Consider the following 15,557-nt stretch of genomic DNA (forward strand, 5'->3'; position numbering starts at 1 on the left):
AGCCTCAAATTTACGCATTAAATTCAACCGGTATTTCAACCTAATTTCAACCAGTGGCTCCCATCGTAATTCTTCCAATATTGTCGTAAAACTATTACATTGTTCATAACAACCTTTTACAATCCCATATGTTCTACGTTCTATCTAGTTCCAAAACTAGCCCTACCTCGCGAGGATCCCATACCGACGCAGCATACTCTAGATTGCGCCTAACTATCGTAACAGCTCTATAACCCTTTCATTACGTTTCACAAGTACCCTTTTCATGAATCCTAAGTTTTTATTTGCAATTCCGCAAATTTCACGAATGTATTCTCCGTAGTTATCGTCACACCCCACTTAATTACCGATTCTACGTTTATGTTGTTTTCCTATATGGTGTGTTTTGGGGGATATAATTTTCCTCCAAATATTTATCTAAACGTATTTCTTTAAATTTAATTCTAGCTACCACTTTTGGATCACATTTAGGACATTAGATGATGATACCCTAAAATATGCCCCATTTGGATTTGAATTTTTTACTCTTTGAGCACAAGTATACTATTATGCGTTGGAATTGAAACTGTCTTTTCGTGGGGATTGCTTTGAATGATCTTTTTTAAGCCTACTAAGTCATTTCGGACGTGTGTGTTCGGATAGGGATTGTCATAGAGTTCACGCCGCCGTAATTTCAGACGCATGGTTTCTTATGATAGCATAGTAGACTACTAATTGTGTGTTCCTTGCCGATGACTTTCAGATCTTTGTAGACTAATGACTTCATTTGTATTCTCCTGCACGAATACTGATATTCCTCTTCTTAAGCTTTAATTGCTCCCCTAATCCATTCAGTTAATCGCATCAATTCTTATGGAGTACATTCCATTTAAGATCTTCTCGCTAACACTTCATGAGCTATTTTAGTTTTTGCTGGATAACTATTGGCGCTTAAAATCATCCCAATCGCACTAAAGATAAAGGAATTAATGTTGCGGGCTACGTTTTTGGACTATACTTACGGAAAGTACACGTAAGCCATTGGAATGCAAAATTAGGCTTAAGTGGTATATGCTAATGGTATTGAACCGAAGAGTCGTTACTCCTTGGTCATTGCATGCAACAACGTGAAACGTCTCCGATCTCCACGCGTCACTCGCACTCTGCCCCGGGGAAGTATATGCTTTGGAGAGCGCTTCCTCGTTAGCAGTCATCTTTTTCGAGCACGCTATGGGCAGCGCCGCCCCCCCTCGAAGAACCTGAACACGTTCCTGCTTTCGAAGAAAAATGTTTCGCTCTTCATTTCGTCGAATTTCATTTCCAAACCAAATAATCCACGGTAGCTCAGGAAATGAGACGACGTCGACAGGTGGGGGTGGGAACTGCGTTGTTAAAATGGAGCGACGGACTCCTCCTCACCTCCACCCTCTAATGCAAATGAGAGAGAGAGAGAGGGGTGGGGGAGGCGGATTAAGGAGAGGGTTTCTTCTTATTACCCCCTTCGCACCGATCGATGGGCCCCGGGAAGGATGATCGCCTGGGGAGGGAGAGGTTTCCGTTCTTTGTTGTCTTTTTTGGGGGGTGGGGGTCCCGCCCGTGACAATTAAAAAGAAAATAAATTTAAAAACAACCAGCGTCGCTCCGTTAGCTGAAAAGGACTAAAAATGACTGTAAATGACCGAAGAATGAGGGAGCATGCACCAAATTATTTCAATTATGCAATTAAATTCTCATGCGTATTTACCATTATTCTTGTGCCGATCATTTTGTCGAAATTTTCTTTTTCTGAAGTTGTGCATCATGTATGGTCTCCATTGTCTGTTCATGCATGTATACTGTGAATGCCTGGTGTGTATGCACCCCCTGCCACACACATTCCCGATGGCTTGCAAGGTATTATGTAGACTTTAATTAGAATATGTGTGGATAAGTCATCATTTTCTTTCACCCACGGCCGCTGAGGTGAAAACAATGATCATCACTGGTGATACGTGTATTGTTTGTTAACAGTGGTCAAAATTTTGTCAAGAGTTGTTTGTTGACATTGTTTACCATTTCTTATCTTTATTTGTTCTTTCTGGTAGTTGACGTAAGAAATAAATGACGACGTTTCAATTTTTCCTAGGTAGTTGGGTCGAAGTATACGTGTATAAAGCAAGCAAACCTCGTACTCTTTCTTTTGTAAGCGTTGGAAGCAAAACACAAAAAAAGTCTTCCCGCGTATTTTCCCTGCTTATAATTAGTCATTCCTTTTCAAATCTCACACCTCTCCGTCATCGAAAAAAACAACCTCCAAGTTCCTCAGAGCATTTAATTACAGCCAAATGAGTTTTTAATCGCAGTGGAAAACATCATCGTAAAGCAACAGGAATAATTACAACTTTGAAAGAATTGAGAAGAACGCGGGTTCGCATCTGGCCGAGGGCATGACGTGCTCAGCACTGGTTTTCATAGTGTAATGGGCCATTGTATTTTCTTGATTCTTGTTTGGTCGGAGAAAGTTACTGATCGGGAACACATTTGTTCTGGCATATACTTCTCTTGCCCTTCTCCTCGCGGCGTCATTCTTTCACGCAATGTATTACTATGAAACGCACACAGGTTGAATCATCTCTATTTATAATGAGGAGGAAGAGCGAAAACGTATTGTGAAATCCATTATTTGATTTGACATTACATTATTTGATATGAACACGAAATTTCGACGCATAGACCTAAACATAACCAGGTTATGATCATATTTCGATACCGAGGTCGTGTTTATGGTATAATGTAATTTAAATTTAATTTTGGATGATATAATACAAAATTATTACATGGTATTACAAATACAATATTGTAACAATTAAATATGTTAAAATATTTGCTCATGATGAACAAGAAAATGTTGCCTCGTGATTCACATTATTTGTTTTTTTTCTAGTCCTTCTGGCCAAAGGCACCTTCCGCGGCTCGGTTATTGTGACTTCACTGTTATCCAGGCTTCAACTCCAAGAAGCCCGGTCAAAACTTTACCTATATTGGCGTATTTTTTTAAGAATAGGTGCCAAAGTGGAATCCAATTATTAGCTAAATAAGTTATTTTCACATTCAAATCTTTTATTTTTTAACTCTCTTAAACAATTTCAAGAATGATTTTTCATCACTTATCTCAGTTTTGGGGACGTTGTAGTTCTATGGACAGAGCTCTGGGTTCTGACCGGAGGGCCCAGGTTCGATTCCAGGTGACACCTCCAGGCATCCTCAGCGCCGCCCAATCTGTACGCTTTGTTGGGTGCCAGATGTTTCAGGGAAACCATAGGTGGCACAGGGAATAAGGAACTGGCCCCCTGATTTGACCTAATATGTGAATTTCACACGGCTTGCTACTGGGCTACCTTAAGTTAAAGAGAAGTGTTATTTTGCTCTAGTTAGACCGCATTTTGAATATGTCGCAAGTATTTGGGATCCTTGGGAGAAAATTTGGCAAAAGGAATTAGATTAAGTCCAGAGAAAATCCGCTAGATTCATAAAAAATTGTTATGATAAGAACACAAGTGTGACGGGTCTCTTAAGGGATTTAGGCTGGGAACCACTTGAAGTACGGAGAGAACAAGCGAGGTTTAGACTTTTAGAAAGGTTCAGAACAAACGAGTTTAACGATGACACTAAAGGAATTACAATGACACCTCACTACTTGGGTAGATCAGACCATAAAGAATACTCATTCTTTCCCCGAAAAATCAGAAATCATAATAGTAAGAAACCGAAGTCACTTAAGAAATATTAAAAACATTGAATTTGCGTTGGAACAAAATTAAACATTCCAAAGATGTTAGTTATTCTTGTAGGTGCATGTGTATGTTAGTTGGTAGTTTGAGTGTTTGCATTTGTGTGGGGTGTAAGTGTTCATGCATGCATGTATGCAATGTTTTTTTTGTGGATACATGAATTTGAGGCTTTTGCATGCGGTTTTTTTTTCTTTTCCTTCTAAATTACGGGTGGTGTCCTAACACCCCCCACCGCACGCCCTTGCGGCGGCTTGCGGGGTGTTAAGTAGATGTAGGCGAGCTCTACCCTTACCTATCAAACCAGCCTTAGGGTTGATTATTGGTGATATCAGATTTCCTCAAAAGTCTTTGTCAAGTAAAATAGCCATTGTGATCACCTCGGTTTGTTTGTGTTCTTTGGCCCTCCTCCAACCGCTCCTTTATTTCGTATTTTGTTCCTTACTTTTGACTCAAAGGGCTTCATTCCCTTCCATAGTATTCTTTTTTAACCACGCCAATAAGCCATTTAAGTGTTTTGTCTACCTTATAGTTCCAAATGCGCATCTTAGTGTAGGGATTACTTTTTCTTAAGCCGCTTATTTAACAATTGAAAGTTAGTGTGTGTGTGTGTGTGTGTGTGTATACGTGATTGCTGTGACTTATTTCCCCGAAGTCGGTCCCTGGCGTCTGGATTAATTTCCTCGCAAACCTATTCCGTCTTTTTACAGTGAACGCGAAAGGCGTTAAGGTAGCCCATAGCTGGTCCCCGGTGTTGAAAATATCTCCCCATGGACCACTTAGGGCTAACCAAAGTGAATGAGTGTGTATTCGTAAGTTTAGATCCCTGGCGACAGTATTAATCTCCTTTTGGATCATTTCGGGAAATTCCAGCGTGAACGTAAGCGTGTGGGTGCCTTCAAATTTCAATTGTGTGTTTGTTCACCGGCTATGGATTAACTTTCCCCGTAAATCAGCACACCAAGTTTGATTTTCCCCATTCCTTTCCCTCTTAAAAGGTGATGTAAAAACCCTTTAAGGCTAAAAGAAATATTTCTTCCATATAGTTAATCGAAAAAAGGCCGTAGTAAGCTCAATTTTACCTTATCCAAATAAAAGCAAGTACGAGGAAATTTCACGCATTACATTTCTTTGCTTTTTTGGGGGTGGATATGCTTCGACGTCTTACTGTTAATTTTTCCTTTTGTGAAACGCGATAAATATTAGTTTAAAGCCAATTTAATACGACTATGACCGACCCCGCCCTTATGAAACGGAAATAATTTCCGTGCGCAGAATATAAAGATGACAAACCAGTGACAGTTTTATAACTCAATGTTTCTACTTTTGAGAGAGAATTTTTTACCCCCAAAAAAAAGAATGAGGTGTTTTCAAACGCGTTGAAATGCACCACGGGAAACTGCTCTCGGAGAAAAAAAATGAATCGAGTCGGAATGAAGGCGAAATAGGGGAAGAAGGAGACTTCGATTCATTGGAGGGGTGGAGGAGTGGTTTTGTCGTGGGGCAGAGGGGGTCACGAGAGAGGGAGCGGAGGCCGTCCTTCCGAGTGTTTGGCGACCGAGGGGGCGAATACACCCCCCCTCCCCCTCCTGGATGTATTACAACGTGCGTACAAATAGCATGCGGCGAAGGAGATAAGGAGAGGAAACCTTTTTGAGCCAATTAGCCAGGGGACGCCCCATCCCACGACATCCCTGCACGCGGCGCCTGCCACCGCCCCCCCCCCGCACGTCTCCTCCCCCTCTTCTACGTGCGTCTTTGCAAAGTATGCCTCCGAGGGGTCGGAGAGGGGGGCGTGTCGCGGGCGAGGAGAGGGGGGCTTCGGCGTTGCCAACTCACAAATTGCTGTCCCCTCCGCCCCCTCCCCTCGCCTCAAGAGCGCCACCTCCCCCCCCATTCCACCCGCTCCCCATCCCATTCCGAGCGGGAAGCATCCTCATGTGTGCAAGGCGCCCTACAGGCCAACGCATGAGCGTGGGGTAGGTTGCGGATCCACAACATGGCGTGCGCCTTCTGTTTATTGACATTGCTAAAAGACAGAAGCAACATATTGAGAATGCATGCATTTCAAACGAGCGAAGAAACCGAGGTTTCAAAGAGCTTTTTGTATGCGCGGCAGTAGTTTCAACTTTTACGTATCCAAAAAGAGCTGCTAGTTGTCCTTACGAAGTAGATTTATACGTTTGCAGAATTGATAATTCTCCATATAAATTATTTAAATTTGGATTAATCCGTTCCAAACACTAGGTATTTGTTTATTTGAACCTGTAAAATTATTCAAACCTAATGCACTAAAAATATGATATAAGTGATTTATAATAAATGTTTCACGACTGCGCACTTGCGGTTATGGGCCATTTATCGTTTATGAGAAATGTATCACATCTATCAGTCCTACACTTGATATATCAAAACTCGTTTCCATGAGCTCTCCTACCGTGTTACGATGAGGCGAGTAAATATATCCCAACACCATCGCCGAAGAGACCAGCTTCCATTTTATTTATGCAAGAGATATATTCTGTAAGTTAACCTTCACTCCTGGAATGATCCACAACCTGCTTCTGATAACGTAATAATAATTGCGGCTGCTTACGGGCAGTTGTGTAAATGTAGTGAAAGATTAAGTAGATGCTTAACTTTGTGGAATGTTAGCGTCGTTGAATAAAAAAATCACTTGGCAACGTTCCACGCCAATTTATGAACAGCTGACCATAAGTTCAAGAGGTAACCGCCATTCTCAAGGAGCAAATATCTTGTGTTCACTCCAATATATCTGCTTATTGTCCTTAGGGAATGTTTGAGGGGGGAAGGCACTGGTGAGGAACTTCAGGAGGTAGGGGGAAGGGGAGTTAATGGAAGAGAGTTCTCCGAAAGGGAATATGCTCGTATATGTAATAATATATAGTATGTACCGTGGCCGTGACTCACCTTCACTCTTTTGCTGGCAAACAGAAAATAAATGGGAATACTGAACTGTAAATACGCACGTCTGTCATAAAGACTACATTAAATTTATTTAATATCAATTCGAAATCAGCACTTTGGCGTTTTCATTGGGTTTTTAACAATACGTATTATGGTATTTCTGCCATACGTGCAATGGTATGTAATCCTAATTTAAAATTGGATTGAGACATGGGCACGTAAGTCAGACATTGGATTTATATATGTATGTGTGTGTGTATATATATATATATATATACTACCTTGAACAAAAAGTTCCCGGAATAACCACCGTGTGGCGCTCCCATCGTTCCGATTTGAGTTCTGTTTTTTTTGTTAAATTGGTACATCTGTTGATATTCCCTTTAAATCTTAGTGTCATAACTTGACATTTGCAAAAGTTACGTAGCCAAGAGTACATCTATCTCTGTGTGTGTTGGCGAATTTTTACAATTGCAGAAATGGATTTAAATTTGCAACAACGAACTTGTATTAAATTTTGCGTAAAAAACGGATTTAGTGGCGCACGGACGTTGGAAATGTTGGAAAAGTGTTTCGGCAACGATTCTCTAAAAAAAACGGTCGTTTACCAGTGGCACGAGCGGTTCAGAAGTGGTCGTAAGTCAATCGAAGATGATGAACGCAGTGGCAGACCATCGACATCGAAAGTCGGTGAAAAAATTGATAAAGTAAAAGAAATGTTGGTCAATAACTGCAAATTAACCATCAGAGAAATAGCGGAGGACTTGAACATTGCCTATGGATCCGCCCAAGACATTGTGGTTAATGATTTGGGTTTCCGTCGTGTAGCAGCAAAAAGACCTCAATTTCATGCAAAAAAGAGACCGTGTTGACGTCGCAAAAGACATGATTTGCGAGGCTGAATCCGATCCCACATTCATCAAAAGGATCATTACTGGAGACGAGACGTGGGTTTATGAGTACGACACGCAATCCAGACATCAGGCAAGTGAATGGCGTTCACCAAATGAGCCGAGACCAAAAAAAACCGAGACCAGAAAAAGGGTTTCGTGGGATGACGACCGCGGAAGCCTTGCCTCCCCCGCTGCCGGGCACGACACACGGCCGATTGGGCCGAGTCCCGTAATTGCCAGGACTCAATATCTCTGTCTTGTCCATCATTTAAATCTTGGGAACGATAATTGAGGTGGTTTCCCGTTGCCTTCCTCAATATATATATATATATATATATATATATATATATATATATATATATATATATATATATATATATATATATATATATATATATATATAGTATATATATATAAAATATCTTCGAAATGGAACGCTCATCGGCGACACACAAATATATAAAAACACAGATGTAGATTTTTAGAATATAGAGACACAAAGAAAGGACACTCACAATTTGTTATTTTACGTTTCGACAGCACGGCTGTCGTCTTCAGAATCTGATTCTGAAGACGACAGCCGTGCTGTCGAAACGTAAAATAACAAATTGTGAGTGTCCTTTCTTTGTGTCTCTATATTCTAAAAATCTACATCTGTGTTTATATATATATATATATATATATATATATATATATATATATATATATATATATATATATATATATATATAACCATAAACACAGTAATATCAACCCGAAATTCCCAGCCTATTTCCTCTAATATTTTGGATTCGCTGCTAAGTTTATCATAACAACGTTTTACAAATTCAACTCCTCTACGCTGTACGCGACTCAATTCGGCAATTGATCCAACTTCATAAAGATCCCATGCACTGGATATGAAAAAATGATAACTTCGTGATTCCACCGAAAATTTATTACGACACAGCCCGAGTTTCGACGTGGAGTCACAAAGTTACTATTTTATCATTTCCAATATGAATCAATTCCATAATGTTTCGCCGGAAAACACAATTATCCCATATACGTGCAGTATATTCTAAATTAGGCCTAACCAGCGTAAGATAATATTTCTTTTTGAACTTTTTCATCACATTTACCCAGTGCTCTTCTAATAAACCCTAATTTTTTTAAATCTTGTCCACATATTCCCCGTGCTTGTTTAACCCAGGAGAGATCGTGAGTGAGGGTAACGCCTAGGTATTTAATTGAGTCTAAGCATTCCATTTCGATCATTGCATGGAAGGCCGGTTGCTTGCGCTGACGATGTTGGCAGGAATCTGATGGTATGATGACGAAAATGCATGTTAATTGTCACATGGAAAATTTTCAAGTGTAAAGAGATAATTAATTGCTTCTCTTTGTGGTTCTAATGTGATATGGATGGAAAAGTAACGGCTATTTAAAATTGTCATAAATAATTTAACTGGTGGTTACCACATGGTCACAAATGTAAAATATTATCCACTCATCGGAGACACTAAATTTCGTAGCAATGGCATGAGATTGCATCGGGATGAAATAAGAGAGAGATTGGAGAGAGTGTGGAACAGATGCCATTTTTTCCACAAACGATAAGGAATCAAAGTAACGTTTACCGGCCGCGCTAGAGGGAAAAATATTCGGGTTGGAATTAGCCTGGTGTGTATTCACCCCCTGCCTCACATTCTAGGGGTAGATTTCAGGGTACTAGAAATATACTAAAATAGAGATAGAGAAACCGTCGCAGTCATACTCAAGTACACACTCGTTCTTCCATCGCACGAGAAGCAAACATAGCAAGATGCCGAAAAAATTCATTTAATTTAATACTAGAATTTGATGAATCGGTCTGGTACAAAAATAATTGCATGCATCGAAAGGCATTTGTATGTACGAGAGTTATATATGAGTAAACATACATTCAAGTTTTTGCGTGGACTAATATTCTTGCATGTGTGACTGGTAATCCGCCGCACGTATTTGCGGTGGCTTTCGGGATATTGTTTAAATAGACGTAGAAATGTATCGATTGTATAATTTTCATTTGGCGATTCATGAATATGTATAAATATAGTGACCGTGTTTGCATGATTTGGAGAGCTGTATAGAGAGCTTAACCCTCTCGCTGCTGTGAACGCACCTTTAAATCCTCTCTCTTGTGTTGCGGTACCGAACTTGGAAATTTTATTAGAATTATACCATGGACAAATTTTAGTAATTTATTTTGACGAATGTAAACATTAAGTCTAAATTTTTTTTATTATTTGAATTATTCCATTATTTAGAGGGTAATGAAATAAACGGAGACATGATAGCCACCTTTTTCGCCCCATGTGAGGAGTAAGTTTCCAGAGAATGATGAGCCACAGCGATTAGTTTAAAGAGTAAGAGTAGTAGTAGGGAATTTTTAGTTGATATTTGAGTGGATTCAATTGACCTGCGGCCTTTCCTCTCATCATTCCATATACCTCTTAATCGTTCGGAGTTCTATGCACGAAAGAGGAAATGCTCGTGGAGAATAAACTAAGTCACGACGATACTGAAGCGTAATTAGCGGTTGACAGCGTAAGTTTTCCTCTGGGGAAATTAATGATAAGGAAAATTCCTTAGACGAATCAATTGAGGTGTTTACAGTTTTGAATGTTTTACGGATATCTTTGTTATTTTTTCTCCAAACTTCCCACAAAAATAAGGCCTGAATAGTGAAAATCTCATCACATTTCATTGCTGAGGCATGAAAAATAAAAGATTGGATATCGAATATATCTTTTAATTTAGAAAGATCACGTTATCGTCACTGAAAGCTGGTCCGTAAGATATTGCGGACAGTGAGGTTTGCACTAAAGGTTTCTACCGATAAGAGAGACTCAAAAGACATGTGAGAGGATAATTCATTTCAGTCAACTCTCAACGCAAATGTGACAACATTTATAACGATAGAGTTCGTTGTTACGCTAAGGATCATAGTCTAGAACCGTATTAATAGGTTCATTCTGCAGACCACTGGACTCTAACACAGTAGAGTTATCTCAAAACAGGAATACGACATTTCCAAACTCTTCACTAATCATATTAACAGAATATGGTATCTTAACGCCCCATCGCCGTGCGCCCTTGTGCCAGGTGGGGTGTAGGTGAATGTATATCAAGTCTATTGTATTTGTGAATTATCCGTCCGGAATGCGTAGAATACTAACCGGTTCTAATTGTCTGAATTGCTTGGATATCTGTCATCTTTCAATGTATTTTATTGTCCTATTTGTGTAGGCATAGGAATAGCTGCTAATCATGTAATACTCGTAATATATGCAGACATATTGCATGATTGATGCTAGGTCGCCCCCTTTCCGCGTGGATCCGTCGCCCCCTTTCCGTTTTTGGTGGATCACGGGGTGCCAGGTGCATCAGGAAATATATAGGTAGAATGGCTGGTGACCTACCACCCTCTGCCACACGTCCTTGTGACGGCTAGCGGGGTATTATGTAGATGTAGAATATTTGCAGTAGCCGGCGGCTTTAATTTGATGACAATTTGTGGAGACAGTTATCGTGCTGGAAAACATGCGAAAACTCGATTCCTGTCAAAAACGTATTTCCTAAATTCTCATTTGATCAAATACGAGGGTCATCCGGAAAGTAGTACCCGTTCGTGCCGCATGAAGTGCTGACGACGCGAGTAGCCGCTGGACGAGGTCAGATAGCTTCAGTGGCTTGTCTGCCTTCTCTGAGCCAAGTTGCGTGACGCTAGCATTGCCTGTGTTGTTTCTGTGATTGTTTACAATGTTTAAAAAAATTGAGAACGCCGCCAGTTGTGAAGTGAGGGCAGTGATTAAATTCCTCAATGCAAGAAACGTTCGCCCATGTGATATTCATCGCCAATTAAAGGAGGTGTATGGAGACAATGTAATGGACGAGTCGTCTGTTCGGCGGTGGTGTCGCAACTTCAACATGGGGAGGGGGAACACACACGACGATGAGCGTTCGGAGAGACCGTCTGTCATTACAGACCAACTGGTGAGCTCAGTTGACGAATTCGTGAGGAACGATCGGCGCGTCACAATTGATGACATCTGTGAGCATTTTCCCAATGTTTCTCGAACAATTGTTCATGAAATTGTTAAACACCATCTGCATTATGCAAAAATTTGTGCAAGATGGGTCCCTCGCGTATCTCAATGAGCTGGCGGCGAAGGACTATGCAGCAGGAATACAGAAACTTGTCACACGTTATGACAAATGCCTTAATTTGCTTGGAGATTATGTTGAGAAGTAGTTTAAAGTATCCTCTTTCAAATAAAATTTTTTATGTTTGTTAATATTTACTTTTGTGTCTTTATTTCACGAACGGGTACTACTTTCCGGAAATACCCTCGTAGTTAAATCGCTCATTCGAGTTAATAGCAAAATCGACATATTTCGTTTAATGTTTCAGAGATAATTACATGCTTGGGCATAACTGAGGGCCTTAGCAATCACGAAGCTATGTTTGTAGAAATGAAAACTACGTCAGCGGAGGTGATTTAAGAAAAGCGTAAAGTTAATCTATTTAGAACGGCTGCACAGAATAAGTCAAATCACAACTATTCCATGGAAACAAATTTAATGATTTTCGGAAGAAGTTTAAAATTGAACTGCGGACATTCAAGTAGAAAATCATGGCGCGGACAAAGAACACAATTTTATTATTTTTAAATGTTGTACGTGATGAGAAAGAAAGTTAAATCCAGACCAATTGCAACGCGATAATAAGGAACCACGATAGTGCTGCAGTTGTGGTCAGAGTGGCGTTGAGGGGGAAATAATGACTTATTCAAGCACTAACTCTTCCCTCGCACGGTACACAATCATAATAAAGTCGAATCAATGAGCCCGACTAAATGAAAGTCACTGAAAAACTAATATTTAATAAATTAATCCAACACAACGTTTATTTTATTATGCATGTTGGCATCAGATATTCGTGGTTATTTTAAACTAGCTAACATATATAGTTTAAATTCATCTACGAGCTAACATTTCTACATGTTTTGCTGGTACCACACTCCCTTACAGCAACTGCAAGGGATGCTGTACTTGTAGACATAGAAGCCGAGCTTCACGCTGATTTGGGATACTCCCTCGTAGCTCCCCAAGAGAGAATGAAGGTGGAACAATCCAGCATCGAACCTTGATAGGAAGCATGGGAGTTGAGGGGAATATGGGAAGAAAGGGGAACATTGAACACTTTCCTGGATAAAGCTAGAGATATAGAGACCGTCACAGACAAATATAAATAATCGTTCCCCTTGTGCGATACTTTCTATATTTCCTGGTGCTTGCACCCCTTGCCGCACACCTGTCTGGTGGACACAGGGTATTTATGTAGACGCACTTGCGGGTACGTAATCGTAACGAAACAAAATTTAACCCAAACACCTGATGGTATCAACTTAAATACTAAGGTTTAATGCATTAGTCAAACACCAATTATTGCATGAAGCAGGTGTACGGTGTGTACGAGCTCAGTGTTTATGTATGTTTAATAATATGTATCTTCAAATGAAGGTATGCACTAATATTGAATTGCTGGTGCCCTAACCTATCCTGGCGAGACTACGACGTCTCGCGGGGTTTATTTAGTTATTTATGTTTATTATTTATATAAATATGCCTTGCAAGCCACCACCAGGGCGTGTGGAAGGGAGTGAATACACACCAGAATATTTTTTTCGAGTATGATCCTACTGCGGTCGAACAATGTTATCATGACCCCTTATCGTTCGTGGGAATAATAATATCCTAAATCTATCTATTCATACTAAATCTCTCTAATTTTACTAGCATGATCACTCCTACCGTTGTACGATGGGGGTAATAATACATATTCGACATCACTGCAAAAGAGACCTTCTTCCAATTCATGCAAGAACTTCAATCTGTAATTTAACCTGCGCTCCGCGAGTGATTCCCAGCCTAGATGCTCTAATATTTTGGATACGCTTCTAGGTTTATCATAACAACGTTTTACAAATCTATCTGCTCTACGCTACATGCTCTCCAATTCAGCAATTACTCCAACTTCGTTAGGATCCCATACACTTGCCGCATATTCTAAATGAGGCCTAACCAGCGACAGATAACATTTCTCTTTGACACTTTCGTCACAATTACCAAGCACTCTTCTAGTAAACTAATTTTTTGTTAGCTTGTCCACATATACCCCATTATTTTTAGGTGCAGAAATACGAAATTGTCTGAATCTATTGTAATTAGTTTTTGATTACGTGATTTTTGTTTCGTGAGAGCCCAACCATGCAATAAATGCAATCAGTTACAGCTAACCATTGATGGTTAAGTCTAAAACGAAAGTTAGTGGAAAAACAATTTTGTTGAAAGGCACCGCCTATTTATTTTTAGTATCTGTATTTACTGACTTTTAAAACTGTCAAATTTATCCCTCATATTGATGATTGATGGATCAAATGTTTATTTTTGGAAACTCTAAACAGAACGATCTAAAATATTCCAACTTTTCCCGAATCTCTTCCATCCAGTTGCACGTATAAATCCGTCACTTAACTCTGCATGCCACCACGAAGGCTTTTGGGTGATGGTGTCAGGTCCGTCAGAAGTTCATGCAATCCTGTATTATGCTTGATGCTCTCGATGGCGATCAAGGAATTTTTAAACTCAGACCCCCCCCCCTCCCCCAAAACAAAAGTTTGTCATTCGCCCCGCTGGTTCCGGCACTATTTCTTACGGGAGCGTTCGTATGAATTGGAGCGCACGGCCCGCCGCTGCACGCGGCAGGGTGGGAGGCGTTGGGTGGGTGAAAGGGTGGAGGGTGCCGGAGAAAGAAGGGGGAGGTGTGAGACTCACCGTGAGGACGTTCTCTCCGAGGCCGCACATCTCCCGCTGCCGATCACCGAGGAAGGGCAGGCGGCGGCACCTGTCCCGGTAACCACCGCCGCCGCCGACGATGAGCAGGCCGGAGCCGAGGCCGGGGGCGTCGGGGGGCAGCGGTGAGCCCGGCGGCGGCGGGAGTAGCGGCGTGTGCGTCGTCGGCATGCCCAGCATCCTGCGGGAGACGAGAGGGGGCGGGTGTGAGTCGTGGAGGGCCTCGTATCTGTGGTCCCGGACGTACTTGTAGACAGAGTAGTTGGCGCAACGAGGATCGATTTTTATCCAAACGATTGCCAGATCGACTCTTATTAAAAGGCGAATCGTGTCTACCCGTGCACAATAATATTCTAGGCACTCGTGCCAACAGCGTCCGCTGCGGTGAAATCAGTGCCAGGAATAATTAAAAGGCGCATCTTTTGATGATCCGATCACAATTCAGCCGAAATAATCGAACCCTTACCGAGGATATGTGGGATGACGGCACCTCAATCTGGAAGCATTGACCTCAGCCGTGGTCGCCGGTGAATTGTGTGAAGTTCGATATCAGCGAAATATCCTCCCTGATACCTGCGCCGTACTTTTCTACATGTATTTGGCACCTTACATTTTAATTTATTTTCTATCAAAGGTAATTTTTTTAAGTAATGATTTTAAGAGGATGTTTAAAAGATCATATTTTCCATTTGTTTCGCCGTTTTCAATGCCCAATTTCTATACTTCGGTTCTGATTGAGGTAGAATGACAGCACCCTAGGGTATACTGGTCCAATACAAAAAACACATTTATGGAAATGTTTTTGTCTGCGCGCTCTTTGGTAGTTAAATTCTGCAGAAATTCGGAAGAATCAACCGTGTTTCTAGATAATTAAGAGAGACATCACCACGAAAGAGATTTAAAAAATTGGGATTTCAAATAGTGGTAACTATGGTAACCACTCATACGAAGATGTATACATTCGAAGAGGTTACCTGCGCATTAATCTCAGGAGTTCATGATTTCTTTGAAGAAAGGAATGGGGTCCTGCCTTGGTCAATAGCTTGAGAACTGAGCCTGATATTCTCTTAGGGCTAGCAGCACAAGGAATGCCGCACACGCTTCAAATTCT

At 40.8% G+C, this 15,557-nt stretch overlaps 1 protein-coding gene across 1 annotated transcript in view; it reads right to left on the reverse strand.

Moving 5' to 3' along the window:
* Window positions 1–14,617, reverse strand: part of LOC139696594 (protein Wnt-5b-like) — a 44,949-nt gene extending 30,332 nt beyond the window's left edge. The window contains exon 1 of the mRNA XM_071595402.1: window positions 14,429–14,617. Coding sequence (XP_071451503.1) covers window positions 14,429–14,617 — 189 coding nt within the window. The remainder of the gene's footprint in view (window positions 1–14,428) is intronic.
* Between the last annotated feature and the right edge of the window lie 940 nt (window positions 14,618–15,557).

This window comes from Hetaerina americana, unplaced genomic scaffold, assembly GCF_022747635.1.
Source record: "Hetaerina americana unplaced genomic scaffold, ioHetAmer1.1.p SCAF_1, whole genome shotgun sequence".
In the NCBI taxonomy this organism is placed as follows: Eukaryota; Metazoa; Arthropoda; class Insecta; order Odonata; family Calopterygidae; genus Hetaerina; species Hetaerina americana.